This window comes from Oryctolagus cuniculus, chromosome 19 (genome assembly GCF_964237555.1).
Source record: "Oryctolagus cuniculus chromosome 19, mOryCun1.1, whole genome shotgun sequence".
Taxonomy (NCBI): Eukaryota; Metazoa; Chordata; class Mammalia; order Lagomorpha; family Leporidae; genus Oryctolagus; species Oryctolagus cuniculus.
Genome location: NC_091450.1, coordinates 40,863,615 through 40,889,804, shown reverse-complemented (window position 1 = coordinate 40,889,804; position 26,190 = coordinate 40,863,615). Strand labels below are relative to the sequence as shown.

Genomic DNA, 26,190 nt, shown 5'->3' with positions numbered 1-26,190 from the left:
GAGTGTGGCAAAGTCCTCATGTGTCCACAAGGCCCTGCCACGTGCCTGGCTTCCCCTCACTCTGCCCCAGCCTGCCACGCTCTGTGCCCCAGAGCCCTGCAGGGCTCGCTCGCTGTCCAAACGTGGATTTCTCAACAAAGCTCATCCTGATCGGCTCTAATCTTCTTGCCCCTCCCCCACTCCCTATCCTTATCCTCCTCAACTTCTCCCTTTCCCTGTTGCTGGAATCTGCTCGCAATCCATGGGAGTTTTGTTTGTTGTTGTAGCAGACAGAATAGGCCCAGCTATGCTGCAATTAAGAAAAGACCCAGGGAGCTGGTGCTGTAGCATAGCCACTAAAGCCACCGCCTGCAGTGCCGGCCTCCCATATGGATGCTGCTTCAAGTCCCGGCTGCTCCACTTTTGATCCAGCTCTCTGCTTTGTCCTGGGAAAGCAGTAGAAGACGGCCCAAGTTCTTGGGCCTCTGCACCCATGTGGGAGACCCAGAAAAAGCTCCTGGCTCCTGGCTCCTGGCTTTGGATCGGCACAACTCTGGCCATTGGGGCCATCTGGGCAGTGAACCAGCAGATGGAGGATCTCTCTCTCTCTCTCCCTCTCTCTCTCCCTCTCCCTCTCCCTCTCCCTCTCCTTCTTTTTTTGGTACAATTCTGACTTTCAGCATCCCTTATGGGCACTGGTTCAAGTCCCAGCTGCTCCACTTTCGATACAACTCCCTGCTCATCCACTGATTCACTACCCAGATGGCCGCAACAGCCAGAGCTGGGTCAGACCAAAGCCAGGAGCCAGGAGCTTCTTCCTGGTCTCCCACGTGGCTGCAGGGGCCCAAGCACTTGAGCCATCTTCTGCTGCTTTTCCCAGGCCATTAGTAGGGAGCTGGATTGGAACTGGAGCAGCCGGGACTGGAACCAGTGCCTATATGGGATGCCAGGGCTGTGGCTTTACCTGCCATGCCATAATGTTGGCCCCAACAACTTCTAATGTTTCCCATGTTGAGGGCACCAGGAAAGCTCTGGGGGACCTCACACCAGCAACATCTGGGAGTCACACATCAGTTCTCACAGCTCAAGGGCCAGAACTGGTTATGTGGCTTGCCACAACCACAAGGGCACCGGGAAGTAAAATCCTTCCACGCGCCAGAAGGGACAGCACTGGAGACGTTTCGAGAGAAGCTCCTCGCCTGGCCACCTTGACTGTGTAGAATGGAGTCCACAAAAGCAAGAAAACAGAGCGCAGAACGGTGCCTGGCACGTGGTGGGTGCCCAGTACATAGAGAATGCATGTGTCACATGACTACACTCACGTCTGGAATGGACAGGGGTTCGACGTAAACCCCACATCAAGTGGGCACACAACAAGCGGGTTACACGGAGGTTCTGGATCTGCTCCTATGCCTTCCTTAGGGCTCAGGAAATCAGTGTCAAGGTTTCCTGTGGCCAGCACTCTTGGGAATGAGCCTGTCAGGGTGCCACAAGCCCCATCAGAGTGCTTGGGTTCGAGTCTTGCCTCAGCTTGGATTCCAGCTTCCTGCTAATGTGCACCTGGGAGGCAGCAGGTGACGGCTTGAGTACGTGGGTCCCTGACACCCACGTGGGAGATCCAGATTGGTTTCTGATCTCTTGGCTTCAGCCTGGCCCAGCTCCAGCTGTTGTGGGCATTTGGGGAGTGAACCAGTGCATAGAAGATCTCTGTGTGTGTGTCTGTCTGTCTGTCTGTCTGTCTCTCTGTATCTCTCTCTCTCTCTCTCTGCCTCTTAAATACAATAGGTAATTTTTAAAAAAAAAACTTTCCAAGAAGGGTCCTATAGGTTTCTCCGGGCTTTCAAAGGTTCCCCCAAGCCAGATCAAGAACAAGTGATCCGGGAGAACAGAAGGTTGGGTATGCCGGGAGCAAGGCCAGAACCCACAGCCAGCATCCGTAAAGAGTGACTGGGAAATCATCTCCCCTCTCTCTGTGGCTCATTCTCCTCGCCCAGGCAGGGAGCCTATGTGGGCGGTCAACTGAACAGGTGTTTTCCAAGCTGGCAAACAGTCTCTGCAAGGCGGGAGGAGCAGCGCCCTCATCCGTGCAGCCAGTGCGCCATCTAGTGGACAAAACAGGCAGCAGCTCAGCTCAGCGCACACCTGAGGACCCAGGTGGCGACTGTAGCCCAGAGCGTCTTTAATTTTGCGTCTTTAATTTTTCATCGCTCCTGGAAAAGGAAGTCCCCTGCGCTCTTGCTGCATCCTTCAGAATTACACGGCCCTGGAGAAAAGGGCAAAATCCAGCCCCAGTGAGGATCTTGGCTGACCCGGGGGCAGAGACTGATGATGGGGGGCAGGGGGCTGACGGTGCGGGGGGGAGGGGGGAGAGAGGGACCTAGCTGCTCCCCCACAGCCGTGGTGGCAGAGCTGCAGGATGATCCCAGGGGACTTTTCCCACCCCAACGCGTCACAGCACCAAAGGACACCCCCTGGGCCTGGCGACCTTCGCCTCCCGGGCGGGCCGGGCCCTGCCATAGTCGAGGTTCTATCTCCAAGGCAAACAGAGCCGTCCCTGTATCGGTGACTGGTTGTGTTTGCCGATGACGTCACGTCCGTCCTGGGCTGCCTGCTGGCCGTGACTCAAGGGTGAGCCGCTGTTCAAGGTGAATCAGAGCGGGACCCACCCAGACAGGCAAGAATGTGGCTCTGGCCGCACCCTGCTCCTTGGGGATCCCAGCTCTGGGGAGATGCAGGAGGGCTGCCGAGGGAGGAGGGGGCGTCTCAGATCCCCAAACCCCCACCGCACTCAGCACCTCCATCAATGGCCATGCGGAGCCGAGCTCCCCGAATCTCATTCCCAAATGAAACGGGGAGAGACCCCACGTGAGAGAATGTCGTGGCCGAGGCCAGGGACACACAGCAAGACGAGGGAGGGTTTGCTGATTGTCCGGGTGCACGGCAGCCAAATCAGGAGCAGAGGTTTCAAAAGGCAGGGGTGGTGGTGGTGGTGGGAAAAGTGTCTGGGAAAGGTGGAGAAGCCCTGTGGGGAAGAATCTATCAGGCGGCTGAGATCTCTGCGGGCCCCCGGGGCTTTCCCTGTAGCAGCCCTCCTCCACAAGTGACCCCCGGGGGCAGGTGACCCCCGCTTCTGGCTTCCTGCTTCTCCGTTGTGACTGTGGAAGGTCAATCACAGGCTCACAAAATTAAATCAGAACTTGAAGGCAGCTTGAAAGACACTCGCACAGGCCCAGCCCTGGGGGTGGGGAGGGGGGGGGGATCGCACAGGACTTGGGGAGAGAGAACATCCCAGCAAGGTCAGTAGGAGCCACAGCAGCTGTGGACCGCTGGAAATCAAGGGGGGGGCCTGGAGGTGCCGCCCCGGGCAGCACGCCCAGCCACACAGCCCCAGGAGCAGAGGTCACTGGTGGCGGGGTCGGCAGCCGAATCCCGGGAGAAGCACCCGGGGGGAAGTGATGGGTCTCTGTGCCCCCTCAGGGCCCTGGGGAGTACTAACCACCCCGCTGCTGCTGACCCAGGGAAGAAGAGGCCCCTGGGACACCGTGTGACTTGCTCTGAGTCACCCCGGGTAGCCCAGGGCCACTGTGCATTGGGATGGTGGTTTCTTGTTGTAGCTGATGTCCCTTTTACACCAGCCTGGAAGCGTCTACACTGTGGCATAGCGGGTAAAGCCTTCATCTGTGACGCCAACATTTCATAACGTGTGCCACTCAGAGACCCGGCTGCTCTGCTTCCAATCCAGCTCCCTGCTAATGTGTCTGGGAAAGCAGTGGAAGACAGCTCAAGTCCTTGGGCCCCTGTACCCACGTGAGAGACCTGGAGGAAGAGCCTGGCTCCTGGCTCTGGCTTTGGCCTGGAGCTAATTTGTATCTTTAGTGCCAAATACCCAAATGTTATCAAACTCAAGGACTTTTTGAGCGACATTTTGTGATACCAGTAAACTGCTAGAATCTCATCTCTTTGTGCAGAGGAAAACTATGCGCACCCTGGGAGGCGGTGAGGGGTCCCACCACCCACGTGGGAGATCTGGATGGAGTTCCGGGCTCCCTGGCTCAGCCCCAGCTGTTATGGGCATTGGAGGAGTCAACCGGCTCAAGCCGAGATGGGAGATTTCTCTCACTTGCTCTCTCTTTGCCTTTCAAATAAATAAACCATTTTTTCAAAATGCTGTAAGAGAACTTTCCCGCTCAGGGACGTCTGCAGACGTTGCTGTGTGAGCAACTTTGCAACGACTCACTCAAAAGCAAGGTGGGTGATTCCTCTTCACAAGGTTCCTGTTTGCCAACTTGGAAAAAAAACGATCCTGAGCTTTATACCCTGTATCTTGGAAAAAGTGGGTGTAAAATGAAGTTTTCTGGAAAAGTGAAATGAAACACTTTTGGAGAGCGGCCGAAGGAGACAGATTCCCAGACAACAGGCCATCTTCCAGGGCAGCTGCAACCTTCGCTGTGGTTTCCCATTTTGGTCTCCATCATCACATTCGAATCTCGCAGTCTCTGGGGCTTTGGGGTTAATTCCAAAATATGGCCATCCCCACAATGAAAAATCCGAGTGTAAGGACTTTCAACAAGTCCCTTCTCACCGTCTGGATCTTTTCGTTTGAAGATACGCTGTGTTTGACTAGATCGAATTCAACACAATCTCAAATTCTCTCTGAGTTTAAGGTCAATGCAGTCAGCCTTCCACACCTGTGGGCTCTGCACCCAAGAAGTCAACCCACTGCATATCTAAAATATTCAAAGACAGTATCTATGGGGCCAGCGCTGTGGCTTAGTGGGTAAAGCTGCCACCTTCAGCTCCAGTATCCCATATGGACACTGGTTCGAGTCCCGGATGCTCCACTTCCTATCCAGCTCTCTGCTTTGGCCTGGGAAAGCAGTGGAAGATGTCCCAAGTCCTTGGGCCCCTGCACCCATGTGGGAGACCTGGAGGAAGCTCCTGGCTCCTGGCTTTGGATTGGCTCAGCTCCAGCCATTACAGCCATTTGGGGAGTGAACCAGTGGATGGAAGACCTCTCTCTCTCTCTCTCTCTCTCTCTCTCTCTCTCTCTCTCTGCCTCTGCCTTTCAAATAAATAAATGAATCTTTGAAGAAATACATGCAAAGAAAGATAGCATCTATGGGAACCAGCATTGTAGCACAGAGGGTTAAGCTGCCTGCAATGCTGCCAACCCACATGAGTGCCAGTTTGAGCCTCAGCTGCTCCACTTCTGATCCAGCTCCCTGCTAATGCATCTGGGAAAGCAGCAGAAGATGGCTCAAGTACATGGGACCCTGCCACCCACGTGGGAGACCCAGATGGAGTTCCAGGCTCCTGGCTTTGGTCTGGCCCAGCCCTGGCCGTGGTGTCCATTTGGGGAGTGAACCAACAGATGAAAGACCTCTCTTCCTCTCTCTCTGTAACTCTGCCTTTCAATCAAATAAATAAATCTTAAGAGAGAGAGAGAGACAGTATGTGTAGTGCACATGTCATTTTTCTCTAAATACAGCATTACAACTATTGACATAGCGTTTGCATGGTGTTAGGTATTGCAAGTCATCCAGAGATTACTCAAATTATGAGAGACACTTGCATAGGTTATATACAGGGTACTGATACCTTCTATGGAAGGGACTTGAGCTTCCACGGATTTCGGTACCCAGGAAGGGTGCTGCAACCAACACCAGAACAGATCTAAGGGACAACTGCCTGTGTCCCTTAGGAGGACTTGAGCTGCTGGTTCCAGTCCTGGCCACTCTGCTGCTAATGACGCACCTGGGAAGACAGTGGAGGATGGCCCAGGGGCTCGGGCCTCTGCAACCCACGTGGAAGACCAGAATGGAGTTCCTGGCTTTTGGCTTCAGCCTGGCCCAGACCTATCTGTTGCAGCCATTTGGGGAGTGAACCACGATGGATGCTCGTTCTCTCCCTGCCCTGTCACTATGCCTTTCAAATGAATAAATCTTTAAATCAGAAATCTCCGTGCTCATGGAGAGCCGCACTTCTCTCTGCTCCTCCCATCCCAGCTTCTTGGAGACCTGTCATGCGAGATGGAAAGTGGTGGCTACTCCTCCAGTGGACGTCACATCTGCAGTCCAGGACGGAGGCCAAGCGAAGGGCTACCGGCTCCCAACCCCTCCACGTTTTAGCTTTCTCAGCAAACCTTTGTTTACATTGTCTCTTGGGCTGGGATGTGTTTCGTTGGTTTCCAGAAGATAAGAAAACCACGTGACTTCGTTTGGATTTTGTTTCTAAGCTCACCACCAGCCCTGAGCGTTTAAAAAAAATTTTTTTTTTGAATCTCTGCCCTTTGGTATCTTTGGCCTTTCCAATGCTATAGCAGGTTTGGATTTTAAATGTCTTTAAATACAACAAATAATGAATGGGATGCAATGTTTTCCTCGACCAGTGCCTCTTAGTGAGGGGCAAGAAGCTCTGTGCATGGTGAGTTTCTGATCCCTATTTCCTGACACTGTAGCAGGACTGATGCTGAAATGTTAATGGGATGCCACGAGGAACAGAACGCCAAAGTCTGCCTTCCGTCCTCAGCGGAGCCCGCATTGATTCCTATAAGCATGCGTAGGTTGCTTTGTCAGCGTCAATACGTTGGGGACGTTTTTTAAGAAACATATAAATTGCTAGTCAAGGTTCTGCTTAATTATTTATCATTGTATGCATTTGCCTAATGGAAATTTTCATTTTGTGCTGAAATTCCCCATCCTCGGGGCTGATCCATCCGCTGCCTTCAGGGTAGGGTGCTCAGAGATTCACGGAAGTCCCGAGTCAGCCGGAGGTTACGGGAGCTCTGAGCTGTTCTGGAAAGAGATTCTGGAGAAATGCTAGGGCCCCGTGTGAAAGCGGCTGCTGTGGTGAGGTGGTACCGGGCCCGTGAACGCGAACCTGGGTGTGTGATAAGGAAGATGCAGGACACAAGGTTCACGGGAAGCATCCTTGTGTGGCCGATCTCAACCGTCCCGAGAGAACTAAAGAGCACACAGATGGAGAATGTGGGCGCGGGTGTTGAACCTGGTGGTTACAATGATGCTCGTACCTGGCATTGGAGGGCCTGAGTCCCATCCCTGGCTCCAGTTCCCAACCCTGGCTTCCTGCCAGTGCAGACCCTGGGAGACAGGTGGCTCAAGGAATTGGGCTCCCAGGAGACCTGGATTACAACTGCTGGCTGCTGCTTCTAGCCCCAACCATTGTAGGCTTTTGGGGAGTGAACTGGTGGGTGGGAGAAGTCTCTCTGCCTTGCAAATAAATAATATTTTAAAAAGACAAATTATAGGGCCGGCGCCGCGGCTCACTAGGCTAATCCTCCGCCTGCAGCACTGGCACCCCGGGTTCTAGTCCCGGTTGGGGCACCAGATTCTGTCCCGGTTGCTCCTCTTCCAGTCCAGCTCTCTGTTGTGGCCCGGGAGAGCAGTGGAGGATGGCCCAAGTTCTTGGGCCCTGCACCCCATGGGAGACCAGGAGAAGTACCTGGCTCCTGGCTCCTGGCTTCGGATCAGTGCAACGCGCTGGCTGCATCACACCGGCCATATCGGCCACTTGTGGGGTGAACCAATGGAAAAAGGAAGACCTTTCTCTCTGTTTCTCTCTCTCTCACTTCGAACTCTGCCTGCCCAAAAAAAAAAAAAAAAAAAAAAAAAAAAAAAAAAAAAAAAAAAGACAAATTATAGCACCTCGGGCTGTTCACAGTGGGGAGAGGCTGGGCGCTGCAGCATTTTCCAAGTCCTGCATTTCAGAAAATGCCCCCAGTGAGAGGTAAAATCGTTCTAGAACCCCAGGAAAAGTGCTGAGTATGCAAGGATGCAAATGCTATTCAGAGGACCCTGGCAGAAGTGGGCGATATCTGGAGTTTGGTAAACGCAGACTGTGGGGAGCAACTCGGACTGGACTGAGTTACTGGAATTAAGACTTATTCTATGCATCTGCTCTCCCACAATATGGTGCTGGGAGAGAAGAAAACAGCTTCTACACAGCTGCCTCCAGTTCAACCAATAAACTGTAGGACTTGCTCCTGATTGGAGAGCAGCGTGCTCGGCGTGTGGGCAGCCGAGTTGGGATTGGCGGAGGAGGACTATAAAGGAGGAGAGAGACGGCATGCACCGGGAACATCTATGGGGAACATCTAAGGGAACCCGTGCAGCCCCCGAGAGAGCCGGCCGGCGGTGTGCCGCTCCCCCGCGGAAGTGGGGAATGTGGCCAGGGGGAACCGCCCTTCCACGGAGGTGGAAGGGACGGTAGCCAACCCGGGAAGAACCAGCAGCAAACCCGGGGAGGGCCGAGCAGACAGAAGAACAGCGCAGGGTCCTGTGTCGTTCCTCCACGAAGAGGGGGAGCGACAGCAGACAACAAATTTGCTTACGGAAGGGAAGTCTGGAACTTTCTCTGCTGAGGCTTTCCCATGGGAAACAAACATGAAGACAGGGAGCAGGAAGATAGGGCAGGCAGATCAGCTTCCACAGCTCTGGCTGGGCCGTTGCTCCGTGCAGCCAAATGGCTGAGCAACAGCCAGACAGCCGGCCAGTGTCTCTCCCCCTCCGACCTTCCAGAAGCAAAGAATGTTCAGGTTATCTTGGCCTTGGCCAAACAGCCTTTCCTCCCAGAAGCCAGCTTGCACCTAGAGAAGAAGGATTTCAGAACCAGATAGGTAGACAAAGGTTAAAAAAAAGAAAATAGGAATTTTACAATCAGAAGTAACTTGAAGACCAAGTACCCTACTTCCAAGGTGAAGAACTCAGACGCAGAAGTGAATGCTGCCTGGCCCCAGCCAACCTCCTGACGGGGAGAAATGGAAACACGACACTCGGCCCCCTTGTCGGGGGACTTAGCATCCACACGCGGTCTCCGCGGAGCCAGCAGAGGGCCTTGTCTTGAGGTTTCTGGCAGGCTGGACAATTCAGAATTCCTCCAGGGGCGAATATTTCAAGTGAGGGGTAAAATGCTACAATAAAAGTGTTTCAATACATAGCTGAGTTTGGAAGAGACAGAGAGAGAGAGAGAGAGAGAGAGAGAGAGAGAGAGAATCTCAGAAACAAAAAATGCAGAGGGAAGGGAGCCAAGTGTGCAGACGGATGATGTGGGGGCCCCGGGATTGGTGGTGAGAGCACTGGTCCAGATGTCCAGGAGATTCACCGTCACTGGACGACCACTTGGTAACAAGGACAGAGAAAGTGGGCACCAGAGAAGGTGTCTTGGCCTAGGGCAGGACCAGGGAGCTTGGTTTGACTGGGATCTTGAGTAGGAAGAGGCGACATCCTAGGAGAAATTAGCCCACCAGGCCTGTGACATGGGGCAGGTGCACACTAGGCTGTGATGAGGTCCCTGGGGCATCTGGCAGGCATGGACGCTAACTTCTTGGAGGAATACCTGACAACCCTGGCCGTTCGGAGCAAAAAGATCCCCCAAGAATGACTTTGCAATGAAAAAAATATGCAATGGACTCACCTGGATGGAGAAACAGCTGCCGCCATGGCTGCTGAAGGGGAATTTAAACCAAACCACACAAAATAGAACAGAGGGAAAAATAATACAAAGGGCTGCCATGGTGGCTCAGTGGGTTAAGCTGCTGCCTGTGGTACCGGCATCCCATGTGAATGCTGGTTCAAGCCCCGGCTGCTCCACTTCCAGTCCAGCTCTCTCCCATGTAGGAGAACCCGGATATAGTTCCAGGCTCATATAGTTCCAACCCTGGTTGGCCATGGTGGCCATTTGGGGAATGAGCCAACAGACAGTAGCTCTCTGTCTTTCTGTGTCTCTCCATCTCTCTTTAACTGTGCCTTTCAAATAAATAATCTTTTCAGAAAAATACAGAATTGCCCAGGAGAGACTACAAAGTAATATTGTAAATTATTAAAGAACCAAAGGAGCCGTCGGGAAGCAACCCTATGAAAAGGAAAGTTGAAAGACTTACAACAACTAAAAAGATCAAATTTGTAAAATGCCCCACAACACAAAGTTCAGGTCCAACTGGCTTCACTGGTGAATTTTATCAAACACTTAAAGAAAATAAATACTAATATTCCATCAACTTTTCCACTAAATGGAAGATGAAGGTCACGATGATCAGGGCTGGGCCGTGCTGAAGCCGAGAGCCAGGAGCCAGGAGCTTCATTTGGGTCTCCCACGTGGGTGTGGGGGCCCAGGGACTTGGGCCATCCTCTGCTGATTTCCCAGGCACATTAGCAGGGAGCTGGATCGGAAGTGGAGCAGCCGGGACTTGAACCAGTGTCCACATGGGATGCCGGCGCTGCAGATGATGGTTTAACCCACTGCGCCACAGCGCCAGTCCCAGGAAAAGATCCTAACTACCTCATGATTTCATCTCCTTCACAGTGTGTGCTACACACTGAGCGACCTGCAATGCCCAAGACAGAAACCGCCCTCGCCCTCACGGTGGCCCCAATCACACAACACAGTGGTTTCTCCTGGCTGCTATCAGAAATGACTGTACCTGCAACAGCTTAAAACAACACACACTGATTCTCCTGCAGAGACTCTGGGTCCCAGGTGGATCCTAGGGCAGATCCATTTCCTGCCAGCTCCTTGATGGGCCGCCCCTGCCTCCGTCTTCAAAGTGCGACACTGCAGCCTCCTCCTCTGGCCGGCTCCCCCCACCCCCCATGTCCTTCTTATTTCTAACCTTTGTGACAATGTCACACTCAGGACCATCTCCCACCTCCACCCCCACCCCAAACATCACATTTGTCAGCCCCTTTAGCCACAGGCCATGACCTTCCTTCCCTGTTCTGTGGATTAAGAACCGGACACCTCTGGGCAGGGGGGGGCATGGCTCCGCCTCCATTGGAATTAGAATGCTGTGGCAGAGAGGGTCCCAAAGTGACAGTCTCTGCGGGGCTGCAATCCAGAGGATGGGGGGTTGTCGCTCCCCCTCTTCGTGGAGGAACGACACAGGACCCTGCGCTGTTCTTTCGTCTGCTCGGCCCTCCCCGGGTTTGCTGCTGGTTCTTCCCGGGTTGGCTACTATCCCTTCCACCTCCGTGGAAGGGCGGTTCCCCCTGGCCACATTCCCCACTTCCGCAGGGGAGCAGCACACCGCCGGCCGGTTCTCTGGGGGGCTGCACAGGTGTTCCCCTTAGATGTTCCTCTTAGATGTTCCTGGTGCATGCCGTCTCTCTCCTCCTTTATAGTCCTCCTCTGCCAATCCTAACTCGGCTGCCCACACGCCGAGTACGCTGCTCTCCTCCAATCAGGAGCAAGTCCTACAGTTTATTGGTTGAACTGGAGGTAGCTGTGCGGAAGCTGTTTACTTCTCTCCCAGCGCCATATTGTGGGAGAGCAGATGCATAGAATAAGTCTTAATTCCAGTAACTTAGTCTAGTCCGAGTTGCTCCCCACAGGGGGTGGGGACTGCGGGGCGGGGGGTGGGTGGGTGGGCAGGAGAACGTTCTAGGCAGACGGAACGGGGAGTCAAGCACTCCGCAACCCCAGGCTGGCCTTGGCAGCTGGAGGAGTGAGTTCCTTTTAGATAGGAAGAAACATTACAGGAAGGCAAATGAGTTTCCAGTCCACCTTGAGTCTTCCAGAGGAAGAAAAAAACTGCAAAGCTGCATCTTATCTACTTCAATGATTATTTCTTTTTTGGTAGGAATTTGTCCCGATCTACTGTTCCTGGCAAGGGACCTCTTTTGTCACAAGACAGAGTGGAATATTCTCCTGGGCATCCCTAGAGCAAGAGAGAGAGAGAGAGAGAGACCTCAACTGGGGGTCTCACAGTAAGTTCAGAGAGACATCAACCCCCCCCACCCCCCAACAAGAGCTTGTGCTAGTTGTGACTTTCAAAAATCTTGTCACCTGCCATTGTGTCCTGCCGACCTTGTCTCCAGCAACAGGATCTGGGCGGGGAGCGGGGGATTCAAGCCGGAGCAGGGCCCCTGGTTGCCTGGCCCTGGAAGGTGACACGCCCAGATCCAGGCGGGGCCGGCGGGAGCAGTCGGCAGCCTGAGTCACCCCCTCTGTCCATTCACTTTCCCTGCCTCCGAGCTGCACACCGGCCAAGAGCAACTAGCACTGTGGGTTCTCAGCTTTACAGGAAACCAAACACACACTTGAGGAGTCCTCCACAAGCAGCCTTTTGAGAGCTCACCCACTTTTTTTTTATTTTAATTTATTTGAGAGACAGAGAAGGAAACAGAGCTCTCATTCAGAGGTTCACGCCCCAAATACATACAATGGCCAGGCCTGGGCTCAAGCTCTCTCACCGGGGATGTCAGGGAATTAATGACTTGAGCCATCACTGTTGCCTTCCAGGGTATGCAGCAGCAGGAAGCCGGAGTCAGGAGCCGGCGCTGGGAACTGAAGCCAGGCACTGCAGAGTCTTAATGGCCAGGTCAGCCGCCCATCCCTGTGGCTGCCTTTGTCCCCGCGGTGTGACTGACCGTACCTTTGTTACAGCTGTCATTGCCATTCTCCTGAAATTCCACCTTCTGCACCTATATTAAAGAATAGCTCCTGAGGCCGGCGCTGTGGTGCAGTGGGTTAAAGTCCTGGCCTGCAGCACCTGCATCCTATAAGGGCACCAGTTCGAGTCCCGGCTGTTCCACTTCCGATCCAGCTTTCTGCTATAGCCTGGGAAAGCAATAGAGGATGGCCCAAGTCCTGGGGCCCCTGTACCTATGTGGGAGACCTGGAAGCTCCTGGCTCCTGGCTTTGGATTGGCTCAGCTCCAGCTATTGCAGCCATTTGGGGAGTGAACCAGGGAATAGAAGACCTCTCTCTCTCTCTCTCTCTGTAAATCTATCTTTTAAATGAATAAAATAAATCTTTGAAAAAAAGAAAAAAGAATGGCTCCAGCCCAGTTCACTCTGCACACCCCACCCTCTGCAGACACTTCACCCCTGCTCTCTCATTCAGTGCAGACCTTCCAGACACCCACAGGCCAAGCCTGGAGTCGGGGGCCAGAGCCTGCAGCAATCCTAACAGAGACAGACTAAGAAGCACCCATTCTCAAAGACTTCTAGGGGCTGGCACTGTGGCGTAGCGGGTCAAGCTACCACCTGCAGCGTCTGTAGCCCCTGTGGGTGCTGGTTCGAATCCTGGCTGCTCCACTTCCGATCCAGCTCTCTGCTGTGGCCTGGGAAAACAACAGAAGATGGCCCAAGTCCTGTGGTCCCTGCACCCACGTGGGAGACCTGGAAGAAGCTCCTGGCTCTCAGCTTTGGCTCTGCCCAGCCCTGGCCATTGCGGCTATTTGGGGAGTGAGCCAGCGAGTGCAAGATTTCTCTCTCTCTCACTCTTTCTCTCTCTCCCTCTCCTTCTCTGTAACTCTGACTTTCAAATAAATAAATGTTAAGAAAAAAAGAAAAGGAAAACTTCTAAAAGAACAGGACGATCCTAGCCAGGAACTTATTCCCTTAAAGGAGAATTCAGAATAATCAAATATACCTGTTTCAAGACCTGCACACAGTCCAGGAACTAACCTGAGAGGCTTGCTGGGCTTATGGTGTCTCGCTCTTCTGTCTGTGGGCTCCCAACCACACCATGAGCTGTGGAGTTTTAAAGGTTAAGCCTCTGCATTCTCTCTCTCTCTCTCTCTCTCTCTCTCTCTCTCTCTTCCTTGGATGGCTGCCTGGCAGCAGAGGGCAAAGTGACCTCATTCATCGGAAGGCACAGGGGCAAGTTCCGAGACAAAAGGTGATTTGCAAAGGGAAGGCTGAGACTGCCAAGTTTAAATGGAAATGGACAGACACACTCGGAGGGTCTAATGGGCAACGGATTCAAAGGTCACAAATGCATCTCGGGGGCACACGGAACCCAGCTGGCGAAGCTCACAGACCCAGGACCAGAAATCTATTAAGGAAGCAGGAAGTCACTGCACTGGCCTGAAACCCGGGGACACACAACATTCCGGTTTCCCAGCACTGCAGGTCTTTGCGAAACCCGATAAGACTCCCCAGTGTGCACATGTCCGTCCTAAGTCCAGTGGCTTCTCACTCTCGCTGTTCCCACGAGCCACACACGGTCTCTGTGTGCATTTCCTAATGAACTTTATCACTGGAGCAGCGTGGACGGGCGCACGGCCCAACCGCCCACAACAGACGCAGCGACTGCAGGCAGAGACAGCCGCTTTCAGGAACCTGAGACCAAGCAGACCCCCAGGGTCTGGCCACCTCCGCCCTTGATGCACAACCTGGGACGGCCCCCGGGGACAGCAGCTGCCTCACCCCTGGGTGGGGCGGGGACCAGGGAGCCCTGGAGCCTCGCACCTGCACCTGCCCAGTGAGTGACAACCTGCCGCTGGTCGTCAAATCCCATAACCGTCCTTTGAATGGCATTGAGTGAAAGTTCAGTAACCAGATCTTAGCGATTATTCGTTTATTTATTTATTTATTTTTTGACAGCCCAGCCCTGGGGATTCCCTCCACCTTTTGGGGGCCATCGAGGGGGGAGGGCGGTTCAACTACAGAAAAGCACACCTGGGGACTGTGGGACCCCCCCTCCCCGCCCCAAGAGGTCGGACTTGGAGGAACCATGAGGGCCCTTGGGAGCCGCAGGATTCTCACCGGGCCCAGGTCGTGGACCCGCCAGGAGAGGGCGCGCTGTGGCCGCCCCGCCCCGTCCGCCTCAGGTGGGGCGGCCCCGCCCCCTCAGGCCAGCTCACCTCCGCCCCGCCCACCTCCGGCCGGCGCCTCCTCAGCCGCCCCGCCCGCGACACCCGCCTGGCGTGGGCCACGCCCACCCCGGCTCCTCCCGCCTCCTTCGGGCCCCCTCCGGCGGCCTCCGATTGGGCCGTCCCGTCCACCGAGCCGCCAGGCCCCGCCCAGCAGGCGGCCTCAGGTGGAGCCGCCCCGCCCAGTCGGGGGCCCGGGCCACGCCCACTCCGCCCGCCGCGCGCGTCTCAGGTGGGGCCGCCCGGTCCCGCCCCTGTCGCTCGCTCCGGCGGCGTCGGGCGGCTTTCTCCTCAGTTCTTCGCGGGCTGCGGACGCCGCGGGCTTTGCGGTGTGCGTGGCGGAGACGCAGGCGCGGGCGCGGGGGGCGCTCTCCTGCCGACGGCTGCCGACCCTCGAGGGCTCGTCGCCCCCGCCGCCCGGAGTCCGGAGACCACGAGGCGCCGCCGCGTCGTCCCGCGCTCGCCGGCCCGGCGGCTGCAGCCATGTCGCGGGGTCCCGAGGAGGTGAACCGGCTCACGGAGAGCACCTACCGGGTGAGGCTGGGGGCCGCGGCCCAAGGCGGAGGGGTGGGGCGGTGAGGGTCGGGGGCGTCGCTGGGAGACCTCGGGACCCCGGGAGGCGCCAGGGCTGGGGGCTGGGGTCGCCCGGGCACCCCCCGCCCACGCCGTCCCTGAGGAGTCCCCTTTGGGGGGGAGCTGGGGGCTTCTCTCGGGGGGGGGTCCTGCCCGCTGGGGCGCCCGGGGCGAGCCGCGCTCCCCTCCCCCACCCGCCCCGCGGTTGCGGGAGTCGGAGGCGGCGGGGACCCCGCCGGCGGGGCCGCTGGGCTTCGGCCCTCCGAGACCCAAGGGCCGGGCTCCGGTTTCCACCGGGTGAGCCGAGCGTGCGGGGAGGCGCCCCCGGCCCTGGGGAGGGGGCGAAGACTGGGGCGGCCCCGGTGGCCGGCGACTTTGTGGGGTGCGGGGAGGCGGCGAGCGCCCGAGGATTTAGTAAAGTCGCCCCGAGTTGGAGGAATGCGTTGTCGGTCGGGCTCTGAACTTGGTGCGTTAGAGAGAATTGTTTTTTTCCCAGACGCAGACATAGGCTTAGCGGCCGGTTTGGTAAATTTAAGCACTTAGAAATGAATTCCGGTTGAAATAAGAGATGTGTTTAATCATCTACTATTAATAGAATACAAAACAACTTTTGTTTTAATTCAGCCTGGGCTCCTTGAAGCCGTGAGACTTGAAAGTTCTCGAAATTTCATCCGGAGCCGCAATTTAAGGCCATTTTGATAGACTTTTTTTTTTTCTAACCCTACAGCTGAGTTTGCAAAGTCTGAGTGAGTTCCTGAAATCAGAGGGCTTTATTGACTTTTACTGCATAAGAATAAAAAGACAGTATGAAAATGCTTTCATAATCTCGGTTAAAGTCCCAAAGATTTCCCTTCTTCCAGTATGAATTATACTTTCGAGGTAGATGCGGTGGACACGGTTGGCCCGGTTTTGGGGCCCGGCGGCTATGGCCACAAGCTGTCCCTTATTTGTGTATTTCTTACATGGAGGGCAGCCTTTAAAAATTTGAAGGTTAAACCCTTATATTTGTATTGAGGTTGCTAATATTTAATCCTGGGGAAGTGGGGGCAGGAGGCGGGGCTGCTGCCCAAGTGGCTCCATCAAATCGTCTCACTCCCACCTGGAGTCAGACTTGGGGCGCAGTGGCCTATCAGTTAAGGAAGAGCTGGACTTGGGGAATGCAGATCTTCCCACATTTGAGACGGGGTTCAGGTCTCCTGTGGAGTAGGGGAGCACCCCTGAGCCCAGAGCGCCCCCCTCCACCGCCTCCTGGCACCCGGCGTGTTTACCTTCCTCTTGGGAGCTGAGGTCAGCTGGAGAGAGGCGGTCATACTCAGCGCTCACCTTTGCTCCTTCTCCCACCTCTTCCCGACTTTTGCTTTTAATGATGATTCCTTGAAGGAGCTGTACTCCAGCCACAAATGCCAGCGCTCTGTCATGTCACGTTACCCGGAGAACGAGGGCAGGAGGCAGGCAGTGTAGACTTGATCATTTTGGTCACTCGTATTTGTTAGCATTGACGGTCTGTCTGAATCGCTTTTGCGTTTTGAAAGATTGTCCGGCACTGAAGATCCGTGCCTTAGTGCCTGGCGCTCCCAGGTGTTTGGAGGCGTGCTGAAAGCTAAGTGTTAGCTGGGTGTAGTCACCGTTCCCTGGTCGATGTTTTAGGGTCACAGTTTTGTGTGTGTGGAGGTGCTGGGAACAACCAACTGCACCAGACACGTTTCTTTAATCTGGGAAATGAAGCCAAGGCTGCCCCCCTTGCCTGAGCGGGGATGCAAGTGCGTGATGGGGTTGACAGGCTCGCAGGTGTTTGGAAGCCTGAAAAGCCTTTCACCACCATCTCATTGGGTTCTTCCCTGCCCACCCCCACCTGCGGGGATCAAAGCTGGAAGTGGTTTATGGTTAATATGGCAAAAATCCACCGGCAGTGTGGGTGCGTGGAGCTGTGTTAAAAAGGAACTTCCTTCGTGTTACCTAGCAGTCGACAGTATTTTCCTACTAGAAACACAACCTAACCAGGTGCGATTACAAAAGCCACCTGCAAGTGAGATTTTATGACTTGCCAGAATGGGTTTTAGAGGTTTTTTTTTAAATACTCAGATTTCTCCAGCTTTGGGATAAAGGACTAAATTCCTTAGAGAAAAAGGAGGGATTATAAAGGAGTGTAAAGTCTCAGTAGCCTTCACATACACATACGCGTTTGCTGAGCTTTGTCAGATGCATACTTGACAGATGATTCATGGAGAGCCATGCTCACTTCCAGGATGTGTGTTTTACTACTTGACATACAAATGGCATGGTGATAGGCCCCAATATGTCAAGTAATGTGACCGTTGATAATTAGAGTTCACGCGAAGGTCCCTCCCCTTTGCTACACTGTAGTCTATAGTATGCCCATAATTTGCCCTCAAAAGCTTGCTTGTGATTTATTTTACATGGTTTTCTGATGAGTACACGCTTTAGTGGTAGAGGAAGAAATAAAGTTCAAAAAACCCCTTAATTAAGGGTAGCCACAGCCTTCCTCGAAGTTCGAACTGTTAAAGTCTGAGGAAGTGGAGTACGAATGGGTGTGGTGTCATCACCTGGCTGCCCCAGCAGAGCAGTGAGTGAAAGGCAAAGGGACACAGGTCTCTGAATGTCACCTTCTCAAGGAGGCCCTAACAATGCTTATCAAAAATTCCGGACCACTCCCTCTGTCTCCCCACCCCACCTTAGCTTGTTTGTCTCCACCCCCAGCACTTGCTTAGAACACACAATGTCATATATCATGTTTGTTGCCACCTACCCAGCCCCAGAGTGGACTTCAACAGAGGGAGAGTTTTGTTCTGTTGCATTCCAAGCACCCAGACCAGTTGCTGGCATATAGTGGGCCTGTGTATTCACTGCGTGAATGCAGTTTATGGAATCAGTGTCCTGTGCTGGGCTCCGGGCTCCTTCCCTTAACTCTTTGCAGAGAGTTTCCCTTCATTCTAAGTGGACATCAGCGCTTGGCGGGGAGCTGTGTTTTATTTGCTTGCTTGTCATTCTTAATTGAGAAACAGGCCTTGGGCCTGTGAGTGCCCAGCGTCCACATGCCACTCAGCACCCCAGTCCTCCAGGCTAATTTGTTTTCGAGGGGCCAGCCCTTGAGAAACCATGCTTGTGTACCTTTTCATAACTGGGACAGTTAAGATGTCACTCAAGTGTTTGGTTTTTTGGTTTTTGTTTTTTTTTTTTTTTTTTTTTGTCATTCTGTGAATTCATCATCATTGGAATGATTTAAATGAGCCTTTTAATAAGAAAATTAAGAGCATTTGTTTTTTCGTCAGGTAGAGCAAGCAGTCTGGGCATGGGTATTGGGGGTTTGTTCCATGGTTTTATCCTTTCTCAACTCGGGTTTAATGGGAGATGTGTAGGAGAAAGTCTGGCGTGGCTGGCTCCAGGGTGGACAGTGATGACAGGTATAGCAAGTAACACTCCTAAGAGCTCTGTCTTAGGTATGTTTATCGCTGTAGCTGTATGCAGCTTGTTATCTTCATCTTTTCCTGGAATGCTGCTACTTCAGGTGTGCTCAAGATAAGATGGGGTTTGCAGAGGCCCAGGCAGCTTGCCCTTGGCTCCACGAAGGCTAAAAAGGGTGGGCGCCAGTGAGAATCCGGTAGCAGGCCTCAGCAGGAACGGTCGCCAGATACCGGATATTAAGCCCAGTACTTTACTTTTAGTCTGATAAATGAAGACACATAAAGCCAACCGATGGGCTGCTTTGCCTGTCATGAACATTTCTTTCTTGACTGGAAAGGGGTTTTGGAATCTTAACAACATTGCTGGGAAGCCTGGGAGTCTGGGACCACTTGGACAGGTGACACTGTTCACGAGTTTCAGGTGCTTTTGAGTTTATATTTGTGGCGTTATTTCAGTATTTGGCATTCATTTTTTGGCCTTACACAGACTGTCAAGGGGATCCAAGGGAATTGCAACAAATTGAATTTTTATTTTCTTTAACATCCCACACAGCTATTTATTCTGTACTTAAAAAGTAAAGGTTATAAAAACTGCACAAACATTATCTGTTGACACATGGAAATACATTTGTATTTTAAAATGCTGTGGATTGACAGTATACATAAGGAACGTTTAAGTGTATAGAGCTCACTAAATTGTCACAAAGCGAACACACCTGTGTAAATGGCACTGCAACCGAGAGGTGGACGGTAACCAGCCCCCAGGTTCCTTCATGCCGCCTTCCATCCACTACACCTGTTCCAAGGGTGGCTACTCTCCCAGCTCCTAGCTTTGTCTACTTTTTTTTTTTTTAATAAATTTGAAACAGTATACATGTTCTTTTTAAAGATTTATTTATTTGAAAGGCAGAGTTGAGAAAGAGAGACAAGACAGAGATCATCTAACCTGGTTAACTCCCCAGATGGTTGCAACAGCTAGGGCTGATTGAGGCCGAAGCCAGGAGCTAGGGGCTCCATCCAGGTCTCCCACGTGAGTGGCAGGGGCCCGAGTACTTGGGCCATCTTCCGCTGCTTTCCCAGGCACACTAGCAGGGAGCTGGATCAGAAGTGGAACAGCTGGGACTCCGCTGTGCTCATAGGGGATGCTCGTGTTGCAGGTGGCAGCTTAGCCCCCTGCGCTACAGTGCCAGCCCGTAGTTTATCTTTGACCCAGGGTGCTTGTCGGACGCACCTCTGGTGATGGGGCTGTCGTAGTTCGTTCATTCTTGTTGCTTGTAGGACATGTTCCACTGTGCGACTACATCACAGTCGAGCCACTTGTTGGACATTTGAATTACTTCTCCAGAAGGCTGTGGACAGTGCCCTGTGAGCATTCTCGTATGGGTGTGAACGAGCCTGGACTCCTGTTTTTCCTGGGCATACACATAGGAGTGGATTTGCTGGGTATGGGTGTATCTGACAATCTTCCTTTAGTTAGAAACCCCCCGGCAGTTTTCCAAAGTGGTTGCACCAGCTGGCATTCCCACCAGCAGCCTACCGAGAGTTCCGGTCACTCCAGACCTTGCCAGCAGCTGTTATTTTCCATACGTACCTACAAATAAAAATTTAAGTTAGAGCCAAAACAAAACCGCCCTGGGCCTGCTGGTGACAGACTTTCTCTGCTGGACACCTGCAGCCTCCGTGGGGCCCGGCGGGAGAGGCTTCATTGTTCAGGATCCAGCGCGTGTGGCTCTGCACGTGGAGTTGTGTACTCTCTAGGGTAAAGCATAAGCTTCAGTTTATCAGACTATCAAACTACCCGGGCTCAGCGCATCAAGGAGTTTTGGTATGAAGGGATGTTGAGGGCATAGCTAGCCTATTTAAGCAGTTACAGTGAGTTGAATTTTCTTCTTATTTGAGTATTAATTTCCCTGTCTTTTAATGTAACTTTTCTTGAAAATGTGCCTACTAAACTGTTAAAGGCACAACAGGCTAGTTTTAAACAAGACTGTCAGTGAGTTACAGTTTAATCAAAACTAGACTTTTCTAAAAGATTTGTTCTTTTTCCCTGCAGTTAGATATAACTGAACATGCTTGAGGACAAGTCCCCAGAATTAACTTTCCAGCCCCTCCCACAGTCACTCACGTGTTGTTACACATAGTTAATCTGGAGGCTTGTTTAAAACCCTTTCTCTGGGGCAGGCACTGTGCTTTTGAGGGTAAAGCCTCTGTCTGTGGAGCTGACTCCAGTTTGAGTTGCAGCTGCTCTGCTTGTGATCCAGCTCCCTGCGAATATGCATGGGAAAGCAGTAGAGGATGGCCAAGTTCTTGGGCCCACGTACTCGTGTGGGGGACCTGGAAGAAGCTCCTGATTTTGGATCTGCACAGCTCCAGCCGTTACGACCCTTTGGAGAGTAAACCAGGCAATGGAAAATCTCCTGTCTCTCTCTAACTCTGCCTTTCAAATAAATAAATATTAAAAAATAAACTTTTTCTCTAGTACTGTAGTATTTCCCAAATCTATGAAAACGTACGCTGGAAATAACACCCAGCACCCCACCACCCAGAGAGGACGCGCTCATTGCTGCAGCCTGTGTCCTGCGGTGCGCACTTCCGTGTCAGTCACTGTTCTGTGCTTCGTCATTCTGTGACGAAACGGCACTCCGTTCTCCATCAAAATTTGTGTGGATACATCCTTGCCAGTTCTTTGCTGTGACAGCGCTGTAGTGGGTATCATTGCAGGTAAAAGCTTTGCCCAACCCCGTGATGTTTTCCTTAAGCAAAATACCTAGCGAAGCTGCGGATCAAAGGATCAACACGTTTTATTTTTCTAATTTATTTATTTGAGAGAGAGAGAGTGTGAACACTCCATCTGCTGGTTTACTCCCCGGATGACTGCTGTAGCTAGGGCTGGACTGGAGCAGGAGGTGGGAGTTCAGCCCAGGTCTCCCACCTGGTGACAGGAACCCAGCTGCTTGAGCCGTCCAGGGTCTGCATTAGCAGTAGGCTGGAGTCAGTGGCCAGGGAGCAAGCCCAGGCTCTCCTGTCGGGGACAAGGGCACCTTAACCACTAGCTAAATGTCTGCTCCTACTTGGTACATTTTAAATCATAATTGTTCCACATGACAAAATTCCCCCCAGAATACAATACAGTTCCAGAGTTTTTTTTTGCACCAAAATAAAGTCTACCTTTTGATTCCACTTTCCGTGAACTTTTTGAATCATCAACAGGTGCGCCAAATGATGCTACGATCTGTGTTGTAGGAAAGCAGCCTTTCTCCAAACTCTGACCAGTTAAGTAGATCTTGTAAAAGCACCTCTTTTTACGCCCTGTGGAAGATGTGTGTGCAAGCACATGCATATATATACACGCACACATGTATACATATGTATATATACACACACATGTATACGTGTGTGTGTGTATATATATATTCTCTCTTTCTCTCTGGATTTTCTCCATGAACTTAGAACGGAGTAAGGACAGCACTATGCCCCTTCAGACCCAAGTGCTTCCCTCCTTATTTTGCCCAACCTTGATTTTATGCTTAACGTGTTCCTGACCTTGAGTCTCTTCCTGGTGGCTGTTTTAGTGCCTGACTGTTCTGATTGCTAACAGCTGCCTCAAACCTTTGTGATAAAGGTGAGGCCCCTGCGAATGAGATAAAATGTTGCCAGTTTCTCTTTCAAAAATCAAAAATAAACAAGCCTTAGCAGACTGTGTGGAGTGAAATACATGAATGTGGTGCCACTCGGAGGTCTGGTCTGATCCATGTGCACAGCCTCTTGGAGGTGGCACCGAGACCAGTTATGTTGCCCGAACTGTTTGTTTATGTGGTACTTTGGGGGCTAAAACATTCCTAAGCCATAGCATTTCCTGCAGGGAAAGTATCAAGCTGGCTGCAGTTACCTGCTGGCAGGAGGGAGATGGGGACTGCCTGCTCTCCACCTTTTGGATTGTTTACTTTGTTTTTCTTTTATGTGATGGGTTACTTGTATAATGTTTTACCTGGAAGAAGTAGAAATGATGTATGTATTTTCCATTTCATTGGGTAAAAAGTTTTAACAACTACTCTAAAATTTGCCTTTTTATACTTCTGTGCTGTAAATTAACCTTTTAAAGGTAAATCTTAACAGTTTCTTTTTTTTTTTTAGATTGATTTATTTGTTTGAAGTCAGTTACACAGAAAGAGAAGGAGAGGCAGAGAGAGAGAGGGGGGGGGGTCTTCCAGCCGCTGGTTCACTCCCCAGTTGGCTGCAATGACTATTTCACCAATCCAAAGCTAGGCCATCCTCCACTGATCTCCCAGGCCATAACAGAGAGCTGGATTGGAAGTGGGGCAGCCAGGACTCGAACTGGCGCCCATGTGGGATGCTGGCACTACAGGCAGTGGCTTCACCCACTACGCCACAGTGCTGGCCCCTACAGTTTCTTAATGATCAAGTCTGGGAGTACATTTTTTTTTTTAAAGATTTTATTTATTTTACTTGAGGGTTAGAGTTACAGAGGGAGAGACAGAAAGATCTTCCCTTTATTGGCTCACTCCCCAAATGGCCGCAATGGCCAGAGCTGCGCTGATCCGAAGCCAGGAGCCAGGCACCTCCTCCTGGTCTCCTACGTGGGTGCAGGGACCCAAGGACTTGGGCTATCCTCTGCTGCCCTCCCAGGCCACAGCAGAGAGCTGGACCTGAAGAGGGGCAGTGGGACTAGAGCTGGCACCCATATGGGATGTCGGCACTGCAGGTGGAGGTGGATCAACCTACTGCGCCACGGCACTGGCCCCGGGAGTACATTTTTAACATTTACTAACCCAAAACTACAAATGCAACAGAAAATTAGCTCAACAAAATGGAAAACACTCGAATTCCAGTGTGGGAAACTCTTTTAACCCATCTTGGGCCTGACATTGCAAGTAGCTGATCCTTTTCAAACTGCAGCTGTGTCCTTGAAGAAGACAAGTACGAGCAGCCTGTCAGAAGCCAGGGGGAAGTTCCTCTGATTAGGGCAAACATGCAGAGAGGCTTGGGTGAAGGTCAGAGCAGGTCTTGGTGGCAAATCCAGCTACCAGCCACCGTTGCAGTGCAGGACAACCAGAGGCTGTGTTGGGGGCTAGGAGACTGGCGCAGGAGACAGCCGTGTCACCTGCATGTGCCTGTCAAAGGCAGGTGCCTGAGACTTGAGTTAATAGTCCCATCAGTCCGTTTCCCCTGTGAAACTAAGTGGGGCAGGTGTGGTGCGGTGCAGGGCTGAGCTGCCCTGTTGAGTGCCTGGGATGGAGTCCTGCTGAGGTGCGAGTCAGCATCTAGGAGGCCGCAGGGGATGAGTCCCTGCCCACCCTGCACAGACCTAGAGAAGGTTCCCGACTTGGCCTGGCCCACCTGTTACTTGGGGAGTGAACCAGCAGATAGATTCTGTATCTCTCTGTTCTGCCTTTCCAATACCTAAAAAATACATTGAAAAATAAAACTCCAGTGACAAGTAAGAAAACTTACAATGATGATTCCTTATACTGGAGTGCTGTGATTTTTCTCTTAAACTTTGATGGTTTTCACTGGCCTCGTGATGTGTGTGCCACTACAGGTGGGCTTCGTCTTTGAGCAGTTTGAGGTGCAGGATGGCAGCCGTTTCTGACAGCTCAGTGTATTTCTAAGTGTAACATGCTTTTCCTGTGCAAGACCTGTTCTTGTTAGAACTCAGTCCAGCTTCTGTTTTGTTTGAGAAGCCTTCCCACGAATCAACCCATCCTTTGCCTTACCCCAGATTGGTGCGTGTGTGCCTGCTAGTGTCATGTCACCCCAGATTGGTGTGTGTGTGTATGCCTGCTAGTGTCATGTCACCCCAGATTGGTGTGTGTGTGTATGCCTGCTAGTGTCATGTCACCCCAGATTGGTGTGTGTGTGTATGCCTGCTAGTGTCATGTCACCCCAGATTGGTGTGTGTGCCTGCTAGTGTCATGTCACCCCAGGTTGGCGTGTGTGCCTGCTAGTGTCATGTCACCCCAGATTGGTGTGTGTGTGTGTGCCTGCTAGTGTCATGTCACCCCAGGTTGGCGTGTGTGCCTGCTAGTGTCATGTCGCTCCAGATTGGCGTGTATGCCTGCTAGTGTGTTCCTCCTTGACCTTGGGCACTGGTTTCCTCCTCTGCTAATAGGCTAATGACAACACCTGCCTCCTGAGGTGCTACAACTTGAAAGCTCTGAGGACAGTTTCTGGCCCATAGTAGGTGCCGCGGTAGTGTTAGCTGGGACTCGGAGTGGCATGTGTTTACTGGACCATAAACCGCACACGGACATTGATTTTCTTCAGTTGTGTTTACTGCTGTCCTCAGTATCTAGAAGAGTGACTGACACATAGGTGGAGCTGAATAAATATTTAATTGTGTTGAAATGCCTGGCACGTAGTTTTCTTTCCCTCTATGTGCTGTATGCTCCTTGAGAGTTTTTAATCCCTCGTCTTGGTGGTAACGTCGTAAATACCGAGAGATACTTGTGGGGTAGGTAGCCGAAGATGTGTGCTTATCACATACTTGGGACTCAAATCATCACCTCCCCTCAGCCAGCAGGATTGGGAAGCCCCAGTGAAAACAGGTGTCCTGACCCAAGCACCGTGAGGTCATTCACTGCCAAGCTTCCTGCCGGCGTTCATGCTTTCTCCATCTGCTTTCTCAAGCAGCACAGCTGTGCCAAGCACCGTGGTCGCTACTGAGAACCAGACTGGAGAAAAGACATGTGGCCTGTGCCTCTCTAGACTTGATAGCTTGGGGACACCCAAGCCAGCGTTGGAGGATCTCCAGCCTCCTTCCACCGTGGCCCACCCTGGGGCACCACTGGTCTCCCTTGACCTTGTCCCAGAGGGCCCTGCCTTTGCCACTTCAGTTCTTGGGAGTTTCAACCTGGGAAGAGAGGAGAAAGAGGTCGGTGCATAGGCAGGTGGGGTTGGAGAAGGGTGTTGCAGGCAGTCTGTGAGTTGGCTCTGGAAAGCGGGCTACATGGGAGAAAAATGACATGCATTCTTAGAAATTTGTACTTCTCTTCCTGGTACTTAACCTGGGAAATGTAAGTAAAGAACCTGGACTATTTTTCAATGATTTGGGGGCTTTTGAGCAATCTTTATCAGATGAGAAGGGCTGGATTGTGATGAGCAGAGTGGCCCAGCTCAGGATGCAGCTGAGGGGACTTCTCCAGAATCACCTGCTGTATGAAGCCAGCGTCCTTTGATCACGTTCCTGGGAACTACTTAGGGCCATTTCTAAACAGAGTCAGCCTAGCTCCTGGGCTGACCTTTCCTGTAAATTCGTTGTTTGCTTTTTATCCCGGGACACACCTTTTAACAACGATAACCAGGCAGGCAAGAACACTTAACTAAGCAGTACAGCGTGCTCCACAGCCTTCACAGTGTGTGTCTGTCAACAGCTCTTTTAAACCCACCGACTAATCAAGTACGGTTTCCTTCCTGTGTGCCGTTTGTCTGTGACAGTTAGCTATCTCTACATGATACTCAAGAAATACTAAAAATGTATTTGTTTTCTCCACATCAGCCTGCATTGCCTTGGTATTTTGTGTACCCAGCTCTCTGTTAGACCACGTGTTCTCCAGGACTGCCGTACTCTCCTTGTCGTAGGTC

General features: G+C 52.3%; 2 protein-coding genes across 2 annotated transcripts in view; one reads left to right on the top strand and one right to left on the bottom strand.

Annotated features, from left to right (window-relative positions):
• Positions 1–15,078, bottom strand: part of LOC138846888 (uncharacterized protein PF3D7_1120000-like) — a 17,270-nt gene extending 2,192 nt beyond the window's left edge. The window contains exon 1 of the mRNA XM_070063907.1: positions 14,803–15,078. Within this exon, the coding sequence (XP_069920008.1) occupies positions 14,803–15,078 (276 nt within the window). The remainder of the gene's footprint in view (positions 1–14,802) is intronic.
• BAIAP2L1 (BAR/IMD domain containing adaptor protein 2 like 1) overlaps positions 14,820–26,190 on the top strand; it is an 87,892-nt gene continuing 76,521 nt past the window's right edge. Inside the window, exon 1 of the mRNA XM_051839015.2 lies at positions 14,820–15,127. Coding sequence (XP_051694975.1) covers positions 15,077–15,127 — 51 coding nt within the window. The 5' untranslated portion in view covers positions 14,820–15,076. The remainder of the gene's footprint in view (positions 15,128–26,190) is intronic.